We start from the raw sequence: 21,202 nt of genomic DNA, 5'->3' as shown, positions 1-21,202 counted from the left end.
GAAACCATGACTATCTGTTGATCAACGAGCTAGTCAACTAGAGGCTTACTAGGGACAGGTGTTGGTCTATGTATTCACACATGTATTACGATTTCCGGACAAAGTGAAGTGAATGCTTAACGAATCTCTTCTCATGCCTTCTTTCCACCTTTTGCTGTGGCGTGCACTAACTTAACTAAAGTTGGAATCTTCTCAAGTCTTGTGCAAGTCCATCCCCTGTCTACATGATTAACCGAGGAATTTTGCACGGACGTTTGATTCATAACAGATCGACATACATACTCTCATTCAAGCGGTGTCTGCGCGCCTAACCTGTGTTAGTCTGGCGAGATTTCATGGTGCAGCGCCTAGATGCTCTACGAATACTCGATTTCCCTTAAGGCGTATGATCGATTTAGAGATGAACGGTGATCGGAAAACGGAAAATGCAAAGCTCAGACAAGTCATGATCTGTGGGCAAAAAATTGTGTCCAAACATGGATTCAAAGTGGTTCCGATTTATGGTGCTGCACCAAGCGCGGCTCAAAAGCCTCAAACAAACATGCGTCCAGCGGGCGACCCAGATGGCCGGAGCCTCAGCACATGAACTTTTTCAGATCCTTCATTGCTTCTCCGGTTCAGGCGAGACAAACCGGAGATATCTGTCTCCTTCGTCTCGCCAGATCGGTGATTCTTGAGATCCCATTGATTCAAGCCGGGCTCTACTCTACTAGGCGACGAGCCTAGCCGGCTAGCTCGCGACGGACACCTTCCTGGACTCCTGGTGCCCGCGCCGGGCCTCCGTTCCCGACGAGAACCGCTGCTGCCTCCGGGCGGCCTGCCTGGCGGAGATGGCGTCGAGCTGCATCTGCTCGTCGCGGCACTCCTCGCTGCAGAAGGGCGTGTCGCCCTTGTACATGAAGATGTCGCTGTCGCGCGCCAGCGGCTTGGCGCAGAGCGCGCACGCGTCCAGCGCGGGCAAGCCGGGCTCGGCGAGCAGCTCCGCGTCAAAGAAGAAGGAGCAAGCTACTGAAGCCGCCATTGTGGGCGTGTGTGGAGGCGAGTTTCGAGCAAAGCTGAGCAGAGCGTAGAATGGTGGTGCGCTTGCCTGCTGCTTTCGGTGTGGGGGGAAGGGAGACAGAGGAAGAGGGAAGCGAGCGAGTTGGGTGCAGGGGAGGGGAAGGCTCCGGTATATATGGTGCTCTGGTGCGTGCGGATGGACGTGGAAATACAGGACAGTTCATGACTCATGAGCGTGTGGCTTTAGCTATAGAGCCAATTCCCCAAGTTGCAAGAAAAAGTTCCCCAAGTTTGTCCTTTGTTTTTTAATGTGAAACTAGCAAAGTGGCCCTGGCAAACGCAAGGGCATCTCGTCAGTTCAAAGTGTCAGGATTTTACATTCAAAATGCGAAGTGTTCAAGAATACTAGAATTTTTTCTTTTATGGATATTCATGTTATCTGAAACGAAATATCCTCCTTTTCCAAAAAAAAAAACTGAAATGAAATAATATGGTCTTAGTACAACTGCAAATATTATGCTTAATAAAATATCATATGTGGATGTAACATATTAGTTTTTTAATATATCGGCAAATGATCATTATAATTTTTGAAGAGTACTGTATTAGTGAACATATGTTCCACTAGTACAGGTTCTTAGATCAAATATAAATTTCGAGAGCTAGACTGCAATTTTCAAGTGGCGTTAGATTGATATGCGAACACTTGTACTGTCAGTTATTGGTATTGTACGGAAAAAAAGTATGTATCTATATTATGTTTTTGAAATAATGATCAAGAGTTTAGTGAAGCAATTGCGGATGATATGTTCTGAGGCCTTTGAAAATTATGTTTTCTTAATGAAGTGAAAGAACGATTATTATTTTCATTGATAGGTTGGACAAAATTAAAAAGAGAACTATTTAAATTACTTCTTTTAGATATTTCTCTCTTAATCACATCCTCTTTTGAAATACATAAAGCTCTAGACTTGGACAACACATCTAAGATAAAAACGTTACCACTATTTTGTGTAGTATATATGCTTGCAAATTTAAAGGTGAAAGCAACAAAGAAATAACTTTCGCCACATGTTATTTTCTTTCGATTTTTTTGGTAATATATTTTTATATACATAGTCAAAAATCGAGCAGTCAGGTGCAAGTTATTGAAAGCGTCACCAATTTTGAAATGGAGGTTTTATGTAGTATATTTTGTAACCCATAACATGTGTCTTATCTTGGCACATCTTTCTGGACAAACTGCCATTTCAAAATAGGACAGGAGTTGTATAGCACTCGTAGTTGAAGAAAAACAATATAGATAAACTCCACGAGTGGCCTCTAAACACATACATGATTATGTAGCCACAAATTATGTAACCATCAACCTATTGAAATAATTTGAATGGTATACAGTTGTAGAACTTCAACATGTGATTTTTTGCATACACTCTTTGTTAGAAACTTGAGGTATTTGTGTATAGTCTTAGTTAGAAACATGAAATATTTTATGTTGTTTCCATTAAGGTTATTAGGAGGGAATGCAACATCCATTCCCTCGAAGCTGCTGCGCTTGCCGACAACATCCCAGAGTACCCGATATATTCCCTGGCAAAGGATTATAAACAATTGTTTTCCATTGATTAATGATAGTTGTTTTGATCCCAAAAAACATGAGATATTTTGGAGTAGCTTCTAACCTGAGATATTTTGCATATACTCTTTGTTATAAACATGAAATATTATGGATCTGCTGACAACATAAATGAAGTAAATTCATCTTTGGATTACAATTCTGATGACTGGGATTTAACTAAATTAATTACCATCGAGGACAAAATATTTTAGAACTCAAAAAAGAAACAAGATATAAGTTTAGATGTAGATATTGGCTCCAAGAATTAAATAGAGGAGCAATATCAAATCAGACAGGATATTGAGATGGGGAGTTTTGTTCTTTGGATAGTGAGTAAACTCGTAATTTGAACCGGAGCCAAATGAAATTAAAATATATTTTTTGCTTGCCTTATTTTGGATTCCCAAAATTTGAGATAAGACATCAACATATATGGAGGACATCAACATATATGTGTAAATGCCATGGCTCTTTCTGCCAAACTTCACCATTTTTTTTTAACTCCCAAACGCCACCTTTCTTTGAGATACGGTATGGCATGTGTCAAGAGGTCGCTTTCTTCGACACCCAATACAATGGATGGTACCTTTCGCATAGAAAAAGAAGCACTCACGATCTACTCCCTAATATCAAGCAGTAGCAACCGGAAGCACCCATTCCCAACATTAAAAACCAAAAATCGGTGACAGCTCCGGATCATCAGCCACCTACAATAATAAGTTGGGTTAGGTTTCCATGTTAATGATCTCAATTATTCGTGGATATTAAATCATAGTACTCCCTGTGAGATCCATATTACTTCTCACTCAAATGTAATCATATCCCACCCTTACTGAGTACATATATTTATATGTTTTCACAGTTTTCGCTTGTACATTCATGATGATATCATGAGTGGTTTAGTTCAAAAGATATGTTTCGGATACCGCCATACAATTACAACCTATTTTTGCTCAATGGGTGCAAAATATTCTTCGTACTGCGCCTACCATAACAGCTCCTGGTGAAACAACAAGTACTAGCTTAATGTGGGGAGGCGGCGAGTTAGTAGCAGTAGGTGGTATAGCCGCTTTGTTCAATTTCGCTCTCGCTTAATCCTTTTATTTTGCGGGGCTCTCTCGCTTTGAACATCTACAGCAGGCATCCTCAAATTCTCCTCAGACGTCTCCGGAAGCGCTCGGTCAGTGACCGGACGTGAGAGAAAAGGAAAAAAGTGACCCAACAAGACCCCTCATATCATTCCTATATGTCTGGGCTGTCCGCGAACCCTCGTATTGAGGACAAATATAGGGAGGATATGAGGATAGGACACGGCCCACCCAGGACCACTTTCTATATTCAATTCTCTTCTTTCTCTCGTCTCAAGCACCAATCACGTGCAAATTACCGGACATATAAGGGAAACAATGAAGAGTGTGACTGCATGGACGAACAAATAGGGGCTCAAAACAAACAGCCCGATCACTCACCGAGCGCGTCCGCGGACGTTTAAGGAACCAGATTTGCTAAATCCAGTTATAGATGCTCTTCTCTCAGCTAATCAATGAACGGCTGCTTAATTTATTTCTTTTTTTTAAACGGAGTACCACCAATTCTTCTGCTCCCTTAATATTTTCTGTACGTATTTTGTTGCCACTCCCACCGTCGTCGTTTTCGGCCGCGACGAAGCCCGGTGGGCACAACACGCTGTATCGATCTTGGGTGTGGCTTCCCTTTTTCTTCTTCTGTTTTCACTGTTACCTTGTTCATATTGCAGGCGCTTTTCATCAGAAATCACTGGAGATTCACGCTCGCCACAGGAAAAAGTGCCCCTCTGATGTGCCAAATGCAGAGTGTCGACATTGGGTGGAGGTTTTTGCTGCAGGGCCCGGCTGGCTAGCTCGTTCATAGCCCCCGTGGCCCATGTTGCTCTTGTCTGAATTCTGATACAGAAAAGAATTATCAGCGTTTGAAGCTGCTTTTAACATTTGATCTAGCGCACACTTAGTAAGACTGTATGTAAATTGAAACAGGAGAAAACCTTGCTAGGGGGAACAGATGAAGAAAAAGTCAAATGTAACGGACCATTTCTTACTCGATAGGGGTAAAATATACGAGAGATCAACGGTTCAATGACGCTGAAAGCAGCAGCCCATTTTCATCGGTCAAATATAGCGTCCTGACGTGACAAAAATAATTGCACTCTGAGTACAGTCACGCTTGACTTGCCCGGGTCAGCTGACTGAATTTACTCACCTGATTATTCGACACGAAAACTGCACTGGTTATTCTTTTTTTTTTTGTAGGCAACTGCACTGATTATTCGATTGCCGTTCACTAGATTAGTCTCCAACAAAAGAGGATAGCAGAAGGAACACAAAAAAAAAATGCATGTTCGGCTGAGTCATGCATGACCCAGCTAGAGATTCTTAAATCGGGCAGAAAGGAACCTTAGGCCCTGTTCGGTGTCCATCCGCTCCGCTGCTCTGCTCCGGGAGCGGACGGAGCTGCAGCGAAAAGTCTTGGAGCGGGCGAAACGATGCTCCGCAGATCCGCGGATTTCAAGGAGCCGGCGCATTGCCGAACGAGGCCTTAATGTATATGTATTCTCTACAGACGTGTAGAAAAGAATAAGAACCTTTCGTACAAGTATATCAGTCACACAAGTATGGCACGACGTAGATTCGCACAAAAAAAATTGTGACACGATTGTTAAGTATACGGAAACTAACCTTGATTGTTAAGTATATCTCGTCTGATCCTGTACTAACACGCAAAAATGAAATACTCAAGGGAATCCAAGTGTCGCCAATAAAGATCCTTCTAGGGAAAACAAATGGGAATGGGTGATCCCAGATTCCTGATAGCCGCTGGAAGAAGGAATGGAAGTCTACCCGGACGGCAGGCCACCTGTAGAATTTCCGCGTTTAAAATTCTCAGAAAATTCTCCCTGAAACCGTGAATTCAGCGTCTCAACTCTCAACCACCCAACATCAACATGAAAGAAATTGTAGCAGACACCATGGAGCGTGGATCCAGTGCCTCAGCTATTCAACCACCAAAAATCAACATGAAAGGAATTCGTTTCTCATTGTCTGTCGTCGCGTTGTTACCAACTTAGCATTGACATATTCATACCCAGCTGAAACTTTCAAATAAAAAAAATAGCCAGTTCATACGTACGTTGTTCAGACAAATTAAGAGATGCACGTCCCAAATAATTTTGTAGGTCGATCGAGGAATTGCAGCTCTATGCCCACGCCTACGGTGGTTAGCGGACCACATTCGGTGTACCTGGATGGGAATGGATGGAGTGATCGATCATGTGCGCTCGAATCTAATCGTACATTAGGCGGCCTCTAAGCACTTGGTTAGTCTAAAGCAACCTCGATACTACACTAGTGAAAGTAATCATGGGTTAGCCTTTCTCGCCAGCCTATGAGAAGGCAACACACGCCCACTGACCCACATGGTTAGGCACGCAATGAAACAGTCTCCATGCCATGGACCAGGAATAATAAGCTACTACTACATAGCTCCCTCGGCTAGCTTTTGCTTTCCCTGGACGGGAATCATGGCTCGTGTTGGTGCACTGTGCACGCCATGTAGCATACGTAGCACCCGCATTGGGAACCGCTTCACGACTGACAAGACGCCTTCGCAGATTCCCGTTTGTACTTTGTACTTACGCAGCACCTACCTACGTGCAACACGTATGGTATGATCGTCGGAAAGAGGCTTGCGCTTTACGGAGGCAGGGCGGTTGTTTAAGCTCGGAGGGCGTGGCAGGCCTCGCGTGGGGAGCAGGGCCGTACTCCGTGGATGTGCTTTGGCTTGGGGGAGACGCACCTGCACCTACACCCTGCACGGCTCAAGAATCGGGTAGGCCAGACGGGGACCACCTTTGGCTCTGTGGGTCGTCGAATCATATCTGTGAGCAGGAAGGTTTAATTAGCACCAGCACTGCGATTTGGACGTTGATAATTTACTACTACTACATAGCCGCCCTCGTGAGCAGCAGCGGCCCCTTGGAGCATAGAGAATCGGGGAGCCAATGGCATCTCGCTGTGACGGCGAGGCCTCTTTCCGGGAAGCAGGCACAGCTAGCTTTCGCTTCGTTGAGATTCGTGCCTGAATTTTTATACTCACGAAACTTCACGCCCAAGCACGGTTGCTTTGTTGGCTACTTGGCCAGTAGCAGCAGCAGTAAACAAATGCTGACGTTTTCACCAAGGATTTTGCTTGGAAGCACGCGCGCGGCCAACGCGGTCGACGTTGGCCACACGGGACGGGTGCCGGCAACGGAGCGGCCGGGGGGCACGAGTGAGGCGTGGGCGTGGGCGGTGCCCGTCCGTGCGCTGCCACGCACGCACGCATCGGTGGTCTGGCTCTGACACATGCCGGATACATGACATGCGTCCGTCGGATCCAGCCAGGACGTGACGTGCCTCCTCCGGGACCGATCGTTGCCTCGAGGGTTGCTTGCAACGGTGCAGACCCTACATATACTATAGTATTTCAATCTGACAACGGTTAGCTCGAACTGTATGTGTGCTTGCAAACCAAATAAACTACTAGCATCATGTAGAGGATTTTTGCAACTTTTTAAATAGGAATATGATTTCTGGTGGAAAAAATAACATCTGGTTCCACGGTCATCAGACTTGCAATGGTGGAGAGTGCAGACCCTATACTAGTATTTCAACCAGACAACGGTTACCTAGAACTGTATGTGTGGTTGCGATGCAAATGAACTAGGCTTCAAAAAAAAAAGCAAATGAACAACTATAGCATGTAGAGTTTGCGTGCAACTTTTTAAATGGGAATGTGATTTCTGGTGTTTCTTTTTTGTTTTGCTTCAAGAATTTACTAACAGAACATGAATTGGTCGTCAGAGGATACAATACTCTAGACGAAAAATAGATTAGTTACTCCCGTTCGTGCATGCCCAGTCAAAGTGGAGTTCAATCCCTATCATCATGATCTAGCGGATCAAGGAAAATCGTTAAATCATCTCATTAATGATCTAGCGGATCAACAACAGAAAATAACGTGAATGTATAACGAATATCTATGTCGTCTTCTATTTTCATTTACCCCCTCTGCAGTACAATTCGTTCCACGGTCATCGGCCTGTGGAACGGCAAAGGCAGTACTAGTAATATTCGTGCATGGGCAGGCGAACATGGAGTTAAACCTCTCCCATCTTGATTCTTGACTACAGGAGGAGCACGAGAAAATTCGTTAAATCAACGACAACACAAAAGTAAAGTTAATGCTTAACGAATCCTTTTTCATGTCTATATTCCCACCTTTTGCTGTAGCGTGCACTAACGCAACTAGATGCTCTACGAATACTCGGTTAACGTTAAGGCACATGCATGAATGATCGACAAAAGATAAAGGGTGATCGGAAAACGTAAAGCTCAGACAAGCCATGATCTTTGGGCAGAAATTTGTGTTGAAACAGGGATTTCCAGATGGTTTCGATTTACATATAGTCTCGTTCAAGCTAGGAGTACTTGTCTGGCGAGGTTTCAGGGTGCAAAGGATCCATCGAAAGATGAACGGTGATCGGAAAACGAAAGCTCAGACAAGTCATGATCTTTGTGCAAAATTTTGTGTCGAAATAGGGATTTCCAGATGGTTTCGATTTACATATGGTATGGTGTTGCGACAACCGCGGCTCAAAAGCCTCAAACAAACACGCACACAGAGGCAAAAAGGAGCCGGGAGAAGGATGCGTCCAGCGGGCGACCCAGATGGCCGGAGCCTCAGCATGAGCTTTCTCAGATCCTTCACTGCTTCTCCGGCTCAGGCGAGACAAAAAGAGAGAGATCAATCTCCTTGGTCTCGCCAGATCGGCGATTCTTGGGATCCCGTTGATTCAAGCCGAGCTCGCTTCGCCGGCTAGCTTGCGACGGACACCTTCCTGGACTCCTGGTGCCCGCTTCGGGCCTCCGTCCCCGACGAGAACCGCTGCTGCCTCCGGGCGGCCTGCCTCGCGGCGATGGCGTCGAGCTGCATCTGCTCGTCGCGGCACTCCTCGCTGCAGAAGGGCGTGTCGCCCTTGTACATGAAGATGTCGCTGTCGCGCGCGAACGGCTTGGTGCAGAGCGCGCACGCGTCCTGCGCCGGCATGCCGGGCTCGCCGAGCGGCTCGGCATCGAAGAAGAAGAAGGAGCAGGCCGCTGATGCCGCCATGGTATGCGTGTGTAGGTTTCTTTGGAGCAAAATGCTGAGCAGAGCTTGCTGCTTTTTGTGCGGGCAGAGGGAGGAAGAGGAGAGCGGGCGAATGAGTTGGGTGGGTGAAGCGGAAGGGGAAAGGCTGGGTATATATGGTGCGCGGGGACGGACACGGCAAGGCCGTCGGGAAACTGTGGTCCGGTGCGCCCACGGGTCGGGCGATACCGCGCGCCGGAGTCCGGACGGCCGGGGCGGGGGTAGCCATGGGTATTGGAGCGGTTCGGCGGCTTGTTTATTCGCGCATGGGCCACGGTGGAGTGCAGTGGTTGGCTTTCATGGTGGACGTGGGACACGCATGCGCTCTCCCGGCTCCACCGAGACGAAAACGACGGCGGTCGTGCCATGTCCGTGAAGAGGTCGACCTAGGCCCCCAATGATGAAAGAGCAGACATCGCCCTTTGAACGTCCCTGTTGATCCAAGTGCGCCATTTTTTCAAAACTAGTCAAAAAGGTAGTAAGTCGGTAACAAGGTTTGTAAAAAAGGTTTCCTGAATTCGAGAAGCTTTTGTAATGTTGTTCAACTCGGTTTTTAAAAGCTGAGAGAAGACAGAGGTCTATAGAAGTCGTCATTCTACAGCCAATTTAAAATCCGTCAGTCTGTACTAGCAGGAGAACCATATCGTCCTTCGGAAACGTCAATACTCAAGGCAGCAAAAGAGCGGAGTAGATCAGTATTGGCGTCCATAATCATTGCAGAAGAATTCGTCGTGCATCCTCTAGTCGGAGACTTGGGCGCCAATGTATTCTGCCTGTACTTGTATCAGTATAAAACCAGGCAACTTTGCTTAAACTAGTGCTAATGCTTGGTGATGATAATTATCGCGCCAGGCTTTTCTCCAACATACGAGACAGGTGCCCCACATGCCTGGCCGCGCTAATAATAGACATCAATGCCTATCGTGCACTGTACTGTATCTGTATGTGATTCTTTTTCAAACATAATAAATGAAGAAAAAAATCAACAGAAAAATAATTTGAGGTCCCCTCTAAGTTAGTGTCATACGGGTGGGAATCTTGAGGTGTGGTGCATCCGTGCGATGGTGCATGCACGCCACGGTAGCAGCTTGTGAACAGTGGACTCGCGCCCACACTTGCACATCTTGTCTGCGCTCGGCGGGCGCTCAACCGGACGCCCTGGTCACGCACCAGCTAGCGGCAGCTGCAAGCAATGCGTGCAGCCATTTGCAGTCTTCATGGTGAAGGACGCTGCTGGAGAAAAATGGGAAATGAGCTGTTTATTGAACGGAGGGGTTGCTACTTGCACGCCGGGTTTGTTTAGCTCGCTCGGGGATCGTGCACGTTTCGTATCGAGGGGGAAGCACCACCCAGTTGCAGTTGCAGTTGGCGTTGCCCGGCTCAAGATTCCGTTGGCCGCTTCGGAGTCCACCGTTCTTTTTGGTGAGCTAGGCCGGCAGGCAGGCCTCGTCCTGGGGGGCAGCTTTTCTCGAGATCTGCGAGCAATTTGTTTGTGCGGCTTGCTCGAGTAACGCTGACGCATTGGACGTACGCATCATCGGAATACGCAAACATCGGGAGAAGATCAACATTTTCTCTCTTTCATAGAGTGAACCTACACATTGCTGACACGCACCGTGATATTTTTTCGGAAGCATTCGGTGTCGACTGCTCACAACGAACCTTGGAGTACTGGGCTTGCTAATTTTCGTAGGACAGCTTCCAGGAACAAAAAAGAGGCGTTCCCGTGCACGATAGCCGTTGGCTGCTTTTTTTTTAACATCAGTACAAACGCAAACGCTCATACATACGCGCATGCACTCATCCCTATGAACGCACACATGCACACTCTACTCCTATGAGCACCTCCGAGAGACTGAGCCGGCATGTCATCTTGAAATTTACGAAGTCACCATAGACGCCTCGTTATCGACGGGAACGTCTCCTCCCATTAAAAGCGCATCGTCGAAAATCCTGAAATAAATTTAAAAATAATGCGAGCACCAGAACTTGAACCCTGATAGGCTGGGGATACCACTGTCCCTCATACGCCATAGCTGTTGGCTGCTGCTGCATACTCAACGAGCCACGGCCTACTTGGTGGTGACGGGGCGATACATTGGTTGTTGTATGTCGACGCCAACCAGGGCGCCAAGCCATGATACATCAACTCCTCACGGCTCTGACTCAGCGATGAGTGGCGACAAAGACGTGCACAAAGGAATATAAACAGATGTGTTCAACCAATCTCACGTGGGGATGTGTGTGATATTTTCCTCCGCTCGGGCGTTTTGCCTACTCACTTCACACCTTGCCAATCTTGCTCGGCCTATATTTCAAGGGGCCCAACCAGGTTTATCTCAGGATGGGAATGGGCCGGGTCGGCCCGCCGGGTCACGTGGGTCGGCCTCAAACAAAATTTGGGTCAACAGGGCCGGCACCGATTGACCCGTTGGGTCAGCAGGGCCGGCCCGCCTTAAGCTCACAACAACCGCAGTCTTCATCCCGCCAACGTTGTCGTAAGAGCCGATTTTACAACGCAATCAGTTGTATAATTTTTGGCGAACGCGCTCGCATATATGAACAAGAAATTTGTCTTGATATGTTTCATCAAAATGCGCATGTACAAATTCACAAGTAGACGGCTTAATTTTTTCCTATTACCATGTATTAAATATCTTATTAATTCTTACACTAGTTAGATTCCATTAAAGTGCGTCTAATTTTAACATCTCATTTGTGCACAAGACAATGTAAATCAAGGCCATTGACTATTCTTTATATGGGTTGACCCGTGGCTTCTCAAATTGGCCTTGGGGCCATGAGGGCCGGGTCCAAGGCCAGGGCCGGGTCGGCCCATTCCCATCCCGAGGTTTATCTAAGGGTCAGACTCGCTCGCCATACGTGGGGAGAATGTCTGTGCTTTTTTTCTTCGGAAGGAGAATGTGTGTTTGGTGTGTAGCCCAGCCATGACCAGATTGCAATTCATTCTTGAATTTGATAAATGCGGGACTATTGCACCTAAATTTGGTAACTTCAAGATAAATTTCAAAAGAATAATACATAACAATGGCATCATTTGTTGGGCAATGTTGTTTTTTTGGCGGGAAGTTGGGAAATGTTGTTGACATATACTTTTTAAACGAAGACAAAAGTTTTGTCTCTTAGCCATATTCTCACCGTTGTCGACGTTAACACGAGCTTTACTCAGTGGTGACACCTCGCAGCGGCGAGGGGATTTGGGCATGAGGGAGGGGGTGTAGATGATGCTAGGGTTCGCCCTTTGGGTGCCGGATGCATGGTAAAGACACCAATGCGATTAGAATGTTGACGTGGTAAATCAGCCGACTTTTTTTTAAGTTGGAGTTAGCGTAAATCAGTCGACTTAGGTTTACCAACATCATGGAAAAAATACGGTAAAAATATTGTATTGGCATATCAATACGAACACAATAGAGAGGAGACCGAATTTAAATGGAAAATATTCTATAGGACTGGGTCGTTCTCTGCCAATCGACGACGCGTGGCTATGGCAGTTTACACTGAAGACCCTAAAATATAGAGAGGATTTTATAGAGACAAACATACTTATCGGGTTATCCTGACAAGAGAGTCGCTACTTGATGAGACCGTTCATGTCGGGTAGGCGGAGCACCGTGATGCGTCCAGCTCCGTCGCAACGGATGTCATCCTAGTAGCAACAGGACCGGTCGCATGACCACACGATGCGGAGGACGCCGATGGCGGCGAGGTTTCCCAGGAAGGGCATGTTGCGAGGAGGTTGTTTGGGTGACATGTCGCCACCACCACGTGGGTCGCCGTCCGGCGAGAGAAGTGCCATGAAAAGTAACAAGAGCTGCATGACCAAGGAAAAAACCCTCCACTGTCGTTCTTTTCTTCATGGATTTAACAATTTGGCGAGCACCAACTCCTCGAGCTCCCCGCAAGCTTCCTGGCGCCATGGAAAGGTTGCCGGAGGAGATTCACGCGCGGGACGGGTGCAAGGCTGCTAGCCGGTACGGCGACGCGTTGCGCCGAGGCAGGAACGAAAGCACTAGACCTACGTAACCTTCTACGTTCTTTTCCTTGCAAAAACTAATCACACCCCCCCCCCCCCCCCCCCCCCCCCCCTGGCCAAAAAAAAGAAATCAGGGGGTGTGCCTGGGCCTCTTTCTAATCAAATCCAATTAAGCCAGAGCAGCTAAAGAATTTATGTAGGTGTAGCAAAGCTCGGGCAGGAATTGGTGATGGACTGATGAGGAATGTGTGATTCGGTTGATTGCTTTGAGATTCACGAATCCACGTGTCATTCAATCGATAAGGTTGTTCGTTTCGTAGGGGAGACCTAGTCGTGTAAGGATTTTTCCTTTCTTTGAAATGATTAAAAGAATTTTGAAATGAGGTACGGCTGCGCATTAGTGTATATGTAACTTGCATTATTTTTCCAGATTGCGATGAACATTACAAAATTTAGGGGAACAACAATTTATATCAATTGCCTTGAATTATTTACAGCGACAGTGCTCTAGCACTGTGTCAGTCATCAAGGGGAACAAATAAGAGATGGAGCAGGCGAGCTACCCCAACTGAAGCTAAACAAATGTGAATGATGTTTGATTGCTATCTTCAGATCCATTTTTTTTTTCTGAATTCGTTTCTAACAAAAAAAATTCATGGGCACAGCGCAACACGGGCCGACCGAGAACCAAGTACAATTTCCTCCCATCCGGGCAGCTTAATCAGCTTGCCATGGACACATGTGAGAAGCTACAGGCACCGACCACCTGATGCTGCCCTGCCCTGCCTCCGGTTGGCGGTGCCAAGGCCAAGGTGCATCTGATACATCCTCCGGTTCAGGCAAGATAACCGGCCGGAGAGACGGAGGCATCAGACGCCCAACCAGGAAGCATCGATGGTTCTTCAGAATTACAGATGTTGTTTTCTTCAGAATTCAGATCTTGTCCATCCACGCATAACTTTCCTCGGCCACGCTATCCGGCCAGGCCGGCCGGTTAGCTTGCGATCGACACCTTGCTGGACTGCCGCTGCCCACGGTGGGACTCCGTCTCCGCCGAGAACCGCTGCTGTCTCCGCGCGTCCTGCTTGGCGCAGACGACGTCGAGGTGCATCTGCTCGCGCCGGCACTCCTCGCTGCAGTAGGGCGTGTCTCCTCTGTACATGAAGACGTCGCTGTCGCGCGCCAGCGGCTTGGCGCAGAGCGCGCACGCGTCCATCGCCGGCATGCCGGGCTCGCCGAGCAGCTCGTCGTCGAAGAAGAAGGAGCAGGCCACTGAAGCCACCATGGTATGTGTGTGTAGGTGATTTTGGAGCAAAATGCTGATCAGAGCTTGGCTTGGTGGTGCGAGGAGAGCGAGCGAGTTGTGTGAAGAAAGGAGTGGAAGGCTCAGGTATATATGGTGCGTGGAGACGGACACGGCAAGGGCGTCGGAATACTGTGGTCGGGTGCGCCCACGGGTCGGGCAATACTGCGCTCGGCTGAGGAAAACGACGGCGATCGTGCTATGTCCGGGTGAGGTCGGCCAGGTCCTGAATAATGAAAGGAGACATCGCTCTGGCACGTCCCTGTTGATCCAAGTTGTGATATTTTGTGAAGGCTAGGAATGTAGCCGTATTTGAAAATATCTTCCGGCTGTACTTGTGTGAGTATAAGATATTAAGATTAGGCGGCTTTGCTTGGAATAGCGATGATGCTTAGCGCTGATAATTAGCCAACATACGAGACAGGTGCCCCACATCACATGGCTAATAATGGACACCAATGCCTATCGTATAGTCGTAGTATCGTGCACTTTTATGGTATGTGATGTGATATTTTGAACAACCATGAGATGAAGGGGAAAAAAATTGAGCTGTGGTGCATCCGCGGGAGCAACTTGTGAGCAGTGGACTCGCGCTCGCACTTGCACACCTTGTGTACGCACCAGCTAGCGGCTGCTGCAAGCAATGTGTGCGGCCATTTGCAGTCATTCAAACTTCAGTTGCCGTTGCAGTGCGCCAGTCTTTTAAACTATTCGTATCATGGCGGGAACCACCTCCTAGTTCCAGCTGCAGTTGCCGTTGAGCGTTGAACGGATCGACTCAGATTCCATTGGCACCTCTCTCCGGCGAGGCCTCGGCCTGGGGCGCAGCTTTTCTGGAGATCTGCGTTTAATTTGTGTTTACGGCTTCCTCAGTTAGTAACACTGACGCGTCGGACGTAATCATGGGAGTATGCAAACATCGGGAGAAGCTCGACATCTTTCTTCCTCCGGGAGAGGAGTGAAATTTGGGAGTAAGGGCGTGTTCGGTAGCCCTCTGTGGCTGGAAACTCCTCAACTCCGTCGCCCATAACCAGCTGCCAGCTTCTCTCCAAATCGCCAGGAGTTAGCGATCCATTCGGCTGGGCAGCTTCTCTCCTGGGCGTACTAAAAAGGCTGGAAGCCCAAAGTGAGCAATTTTGGCCCATTTGGCTTTGATGTGGCCTGGCTCGGGAGGGAAGCACCATGGGCTTTCAACCCAACAAGGAAGGAAATTAGCATCAGCCGATCCCATCTGGATTGGAGACGACGACTGAGCAGGCAGACCACGGCGCCGGCCTGTGCCATCTCCTGTAGCACGGCTGGCGCGAGCTCGCAGACCCGCCGTTCGGGTTCGTCCAGCAACAGCTCCACGAGCGCCGGCACCGCACCGGTGCCGACGATCTTGACGCGGTTCCGGCCGTACGGACAACGGCGAGGTTAGCGTGCAGACTACCACCTCGCGGCCGAGCTCGTGCTGGTGGGGGCAGAGAAGGGCGAGAGCAGCGTGGCGACTGCCTCCTCGCAGCGGCGTGCGACGCCTAGGGTTTGCTCGTCGGGAGAGGAATGGTGGCCGAGGCGCTGTGTCAGGGCTCGGGGAGAGGAATAGCTAGCGAACCGGTACGCTGCAAGTTCACTTTGCGGTGGCATACGCGCGTAATTTCCCTCAACTCCTACTTCGCAGTTTTTGGAGAGCACGGGTTTTCCAACTCCTCGACTCCGCGAAATTTGCACTGCGCTGATCGCCAGCTTCTCTCGCCCATAGCCGGGATTTCGACCGTTCGGCTGCACTCCTCACGTGGAGTTGAGAATTTGAGAAGCGGGAGGGCTCCCGAACACGCCCTAAGTATCTTTTTTTTTGCGGGTTCAAAACTTGTATTACTCAGATAGTATCAGTACAATCAATCGCAACCAGTTCTAACACATCCGGAGGAGCCGAACCAATCCAGGTCATGGTTCTATCTTGAGCTCTACCAAAAGCAGCTAGACTATCTCCTTTACGAAGATTGACGAGACATGAGTAATACAAGATTGACGAAGACTAAGAAGATATCTAATCTCCTTTACCAGAAAAGCATGAGCAGACCGATCACAACCATCACATGTGATCATAGATACCGCCACAAGAGAGTCCAATTCGACTGCAATAGGCAAATCTGACCGCCGCAAAGCATAGGAGATGCCCTCCATACAGGCACACAGTTCAGCCTTCAAAGCATCTCTACAGGAGAATAGAGCCCTGCACGCCGAGAAGATGATCTTGCCATCCGAGTCTCTCAGAATCATCCCTGCTCCAGCTATTTCACTTGAGACAAAAGACCCATCTGTATTAAGTTTTACTCATCCATTCACCGGCTAGACCACGTCGGCAGAGCACCCACCGCTGCACTTGTATGCTTAGTGGCACCGTCCAGAACGATCGCCATCTTCCCTTTAGCAGGGTCACAACATGAGTTTGACTTTACTGTCATCAAGGACTCCATATAGCTTTGCAAGAACCTGATGGATACGTTCATTGGCGGAGCAGGCTTTGAGTGTACTAGCTCATTCCTTACATACCAGCCTCTTCAGAAGATCATCAACAGCATGCACCGTTCCAAATCGCTCAAATTAGCTAGGACATGCAGCACGTCAAATTTGGGAGTAAGTATCTGACTACAAATTGCTGGCACGCGCGGCGATCCCTTGGAAGTACTCGCGATCGACTGCTCTGAGTGCTGCCGACCACAACAAACTTTGGCTGCAGAGTGTGCACTGAAGTATTGGGCTCGCTAATTTTAGCTTCCAGGAACAAAAAAGAGGTTGTTTTTTTTTTGCGGCAAAAAACAAAAACAAAAAAGAGGTTGTTGCTGCATACTCGCTGAGTCACGGGCTGCATAGCGGTCACGGCGCACATCGTTGGTTGTATACTCCACACCAACCAAAAAAGAAAAAAGAAAACGCGCCGAGCCATGATGAATCATCCATCTCCTGATGGGTGGCGAGAGAGACGTGCACGGATGACGGATCAGCCAATCTGACGTGTGAATGTGGGATATTTTTATCCGCTCTGGCCTTTTGCTTACTCACTCAACGCGCTGCAAATCTTGCTTCGTTTTTATTCTCTCCTGTGATTGCTAGCAGCGGAAGCGTAGTTAAATTCGGCATTGTACAGTGTTTGTGACGTGCGAGTAATATATGTAGATAAAACATAGAGTAAGAGTGATTTCCTTTACAGCATCAGCATACTCAAATTCAAGCACAACACATGGAATGGTAAACTCCATTTTGTTGTTGTGACAAAGTTTACAATATTTAAATTTACAGTCTTGCTAAATCTCAATCGGCTAAGACTTTGTTACGTCTCAGTCGATGCTAAATTCGTGAGCTCTTACATCGAGATCCGTGCAAAATTATAGTTTCAATTTTTTTTCTTACATGTTATATATGTCACTTGAGTGAGGCTTGGTTAAGCCTCAGTCGTCTAGAACCTAGCCACACCCTTGAAATTACTAGTATGAAGGGACACTAAGGTCATACGGGAGCTGCTAAGCTCGCGTGCTCCAACATGAGCTCAGCTGTGGATCTGAGATCAACGTTCAAAACAAACACAAATGAATAGTGTCATTTTGGCTTTTCGCCTTTTGTGGCACTATTCATTTTGATTTATTTTTTCGTTTCTCCTTCTGTGTTTAGAATTTTGATTTGAAGTTTTTCCAATTTGTAGTGACGTGCCTTGTGAACACTCACATTTTTCTGGAATTTTTTGAAACATTTAGATGTGTTTTTGGAAAAATGGTACATGATAGCACGTAATGTGTGGTAGCATCTGATGTTCTCTCGGAAGGCTAGACATCCATTTTTTGTCCTTATGGCAAGGGAAAAGTACAGGATTGTGTTTCATGTAGCGTCAAGAGGATACAAAATACAGTGAGGACATACCCGACCTCTGCACGACTAAAACGTACACAATAAACATTAACGGAATATACAAAGGACCACATCAGTAAAATAATAAAGTTATACATTGCCGAGGGTATGCTTGGACGAGAAAATAAAAGAGCAATGTTGGTCCACATTAAGCATGTGCAACCAGAATGGGTGCGGTTTTGCGATGATGATTGGTTTTGCAACAACCGGCACTGCGAAGCTTCCAGCTGCGTTGAGAACAGCTTCTTCCGGCGAAGTAAAAAGTTAGAACCGGTGAATCAAGTTGCTGCGACGAAGGAAATTTGCTGGAACCGGCGACATAAAAAGCTGGAACCAACGTTGAGAAAAGCTGCAAGGGCGTGTGAGGCGACGGTGACCGGCCACACACGAACGACGTGCATCGAGCTGCAACCGGCGGCCGGTAAGCCATGCTGACGAACCAGCGGCAAGGGCGGACGGCCATGTTGGCGAACCAGTTTGTGGCAAGGGCAGACGGCGGGTGAGCTACAGTCACCAATGTCAGAAGCATGGGGCGGCTGGGGGATGAGCGTAGTCGGCAAGGGTGGCCGGCGAGCAGGAGCGACAAAACGGCGGGCAACGGTGGCTTCGGGTCGCCGGCGAGCGTGGGCGGCAAAGGGGACGAACACGGCGGCTGGCGAACATGAGTTTTTTTTTGTTTGCAGATCGCGTGCCTTGACAGAAGGGAGGAAGGAGAAGGACCCGTATCTGACGGGTGTAACAAGGCGAATTGGAATTTGGGCCGTCGCACCGACACCTATCATCGCCCTTTTTGAAATGATTAAAAGAATTTTGAAATGATTTTTTCCTTATTGAAACTGGTTACCATGCAGCCAGTACGGCTGCGCTCTTTTTTCGGGGAAACATTCGATTTATTTATCTTCAATCGTGACATGCATTATTTTTCTAGATTGCGAAGAGCATAACAAAATTGAGGGTAACGATAATTTATATTGATTCCCTTGAATTATTTACAGCCACACTGGCTCTAGCACACTGTAGACATCAAGGGGAACAAATAAGAGATGGAGCAGACGAGCTACCCGAACTGAAGCTAAACAAATGTGAATGATGTTTGATTGCTATCTTCAGATCCATTTTTTTTTTCTGAATTCGTTTCTAACAAAAAAATTCATGGGCACAGCGCAGCACAGGCCGACCGAGAACCAAGTACAATTTCCTCCCATCCGGGCAGCTCAATCAGCTTGGCATGGACACATGTGGGAAGCTACAGGCACCGACCATCTGATGCTGCCCTGCCCTGCCTCCGGTAGGTGGCGCCAAGGCGCATCTGAGACCTCCTCCGGTTCAGGCAATTGCACCGGCCGGAGAGACGGAGGCATCAGACGCCCAACCAGAAAGTATCGACGGTTCTTCAGAATACAGATGCTATTTTCTTCAGAATTCAGATCTTGTCCATCCACGCATAACTTTCCTCGGCCACGCGCTCTTAGCTCGCGACGGACACCTTGCTGGACTGCCGCTGCCCACGGTGAGACTCCGCCCCCACCGAGAACCGCTGCTGCCTCCGCGCGGCCTGCTTGGCGCAGACGGCGTCGAGGTGCATCTGCTCGTGGCGGCACTCCTCGCTGCAGTAGGGCGTGTCCCCTCTGTACATGAAGACGTCGCTGTCGCGCGCCAGCGGCTTGGCGCAGAGCGCGCACGCGTCCATCGCCGGCATGCCGGGCTCGCCGAGCAGCTCGTTGTCGAAGAAGAAGGAGCAGGCCACTGATGGCGCCATGGTACGTGTGTGTAGGTGGTTTTCGAGCAAAATGCGGAGCAGAGCTTAGCTTGGTGGTGCGCTTGCTTGCAGCTGCGAGGAGAGGGAGGAAGACGAGAGCGATCGAGGTGTGTGAAGAAAGGAGGGGAAGGCTCAGGTATATATGGTGCATGGAGACCACGGGTCGGGCAGTACTGCGGTCGGCTCCACCGAGAGGAAAACGACGACAATCGTGCTAGGTCGACCAGGTCCCGAAGGAGACATCGCTCTGGAACGTCCCTGTTGATGTAAGTTGTGATATTTTCTCAAGGCTAGAAATATCTGCCGGCTGTACTTGTGTGAGTATATAAGATTAGGCAGGTTTGCTTAAATTAGCGCTGATTATTAGCCCGCCAGGCTTTTTTGCCAACATACGAGACAGGTGCCCCACATGGCTAATAATAGACACCAATGCCTGTCGTGCACTGTGCTAGAGTATGTGATATTTTGAACAAACACGAGACGAGATGAAGGAAAAAGAAAATGAACACCAGCAATTTGTGAACAGTGGACTCGCGCGCGTACTTGCAGATCTTGTCTACGCACCGGCTAGCGGCAGCTGCAAGCAATGTGTGCGGCCATTTGCAGCGTTAAAAACCTCAGGATCAAGGATGCTGCTGGAGAAAAATGCGAGATTATTAAGCTGTTTAACTGGAGAGGTTGCCAGCCAGGTTTGTTTAGCTCGTTCGGGGATCTTCCACGTTTCGTATCATGGGTTTGTCGTTGAGCGTTGAAGGGATCAACTCAAGATTCCATTGGCACCTCGGTCTTTCTTGCCGGCGAGGCAGGCAGGTCTCGCCCTAGGGGGCAGCTTTTCTCGAGATCTGCGCGCAATTTGTTTTTGCAGCTTCCTCATGACGCATCGGACGTAATCGTCGGGATGTGCAAACATCGGGAGGAGGTCGACATCTTCCTCCGGCAGAGGAGTGAAACTTGGGAGTATCTGACTAGGTAATGCTGGCAGGCACGGCGATCTCTTGGAAGTACTCGCGCTCGACTGCTGATCGAGTGCCGACCACAACTAACCTTGGCTGAGCCACGGGCTGCATAGCGGCGATGGGGCACATCATTGGTTGTATGTCGACACCCGACACCAACCAACGCGCCAAGCCATGATGAATCATCTTGGGCGTGTTTGGTTGCCGTAGTGAATAGTGTTAGATATATGATTTAAACATGTAATCTCAATCTATCTCTATCTCCTCTCCCGTAACTCTTTCTTTCTCTTATCTCCTGTAACCATCGTATCTCCAGCGATAGATGGAATCTTGTACGCCACGGCAGGGGCTTCCTCGCCTCGATCAATATAACTACACGCGGCTCCCTTCCAGGGAGTAGGAACGCTTCTACCTACATGGTATACAGAGCCAATCCTCTTCCAATCTAGCTACGAAAAGAAATCAAACCACCCATCGCCGATCA

General features: G+C 48.2%; 4 protein-coding genes across 4 annotated transcripts; all 4 read right to left on the bottom strand.

The window, feature by feature from the left end:
* Positions 1–228: 228 nt before the first annotated feature.
* Positions 229–1,478, bottom strand: LOC109746642 (uncharacterized). Its single transcript, XM_020305756.4, has one exon. The coding sequence runs from the start codon at positions 1,019–1,021 to the stop codon at positions 731–733; it is 291 nt and encodes a 96-aa protein (XP_020161345.1). The 5' UTR covers positions 1,022–1,478; the 3' UTR covers positions 229–730.
* Positions 1,479–8,202: 6,724 nt separating this feature from the next.
* LOC109746639 (uncharacterized) lies at positions 8,203–8,951 on the bottom strand. The gene has a single exon (XM_020305752.4). The coding sequence runs from the start codon at positions 8,798–8,800 to the stop codon at positions 8,507–8,509; it is 294 nt and encodes a 97-aa protein (XP_020161341.1). The 5' UTR covers positions 8,801–8,951; the 3' UTR covers positions 8,203–8,506.
* A 4,315-nt stretch (positions 8,952–13,266) lies between these two features.
* Positions 13,267–14,190, bottom strand: LOC109746640 (FCS-Like Zinc finger 2). Its single transcript, XM_020305753.3, has one exon. The coding sequence runs from the start codon at positions 14,098–14,100 to the stop codon at positions 13,810–13,812; it is 291 nt and encodes a 96-aa protein (XP_020161342.1). The 5' UTR covers positions 14,101–14,190; the 3' UTR covers positions 13,267–13,809.
* A 4,762-nt stretch (positions 14,191–18,952) lies between these two features.
* LOC109746641 (FCS-Like Zinc finger 2-like) lies at positions 18,953–19,857 on the bottom strand. Its single transcript, XM_020305754.4, has one exon. It carries the CDS (start codon positions 19,760–19,762, stop codon positions 19,472–19,474), a length of 291 nt encoding a protein of 96 aa, XP_020161343.1. The 5' UTR covers positions 19,763–19,857; the 3' UTR covers positions 18,953–19,471.
* Positions 19,858–21,202: the final 1,345 nt, after the last annotated feature.

Source organism: Aegilops tauschii, chromosome 2, assembly GCF_002575655.3.
Source record: "Aegilops tauschii subsp. strangulata cultivar AL8/78 chromosome 2, Aet v6.0, whole genome shotgun sequence".
Classification (NCBI taxonomy): Eukaryota; Viridiplantae; Streptophyta; class Magnoliopsida; order Poales; family Poaceae; genus Aegilops; species Aegilops tauschii.
Note: the sequence above shows the minus strand (reverse complement) of the source record. Positions and strands in the feature narration are given on the sequence as shown.

Bases quoted from the DNA above. Each gene is read 5' to 3' on its own strand.
- LOC109746642 (XM_020305756.4), bottom strand. From the start codon at position 1,021: ATGGCGGCTTCAGTAGCTTGCTCCTTCTTCTTTGACGCGGAGCTGCTC.
- LOC109746639 (XM_020305752.4), bottom strand. From the start codon at position 8,800: ATGGCGGCATCAGCGGCCTGCTCCTTCTTCTTCTTCGATGCCGAGCCG.
- LOC109746640 (XM_020305753.3), bottom strand. From the start codon at position 14,100: ATGGTGGCTTCAGTGGCCTGCTCCTTCTTCTTCGACGACGAGCTGCTC.
- LOC109746641 (XM_020305754.4), bottom strand. From the start codon at position 19,762: ATGGCGCCATCAGTGGCCTGCTCCTTCTTCTTCGACAACGAGCTGCTC.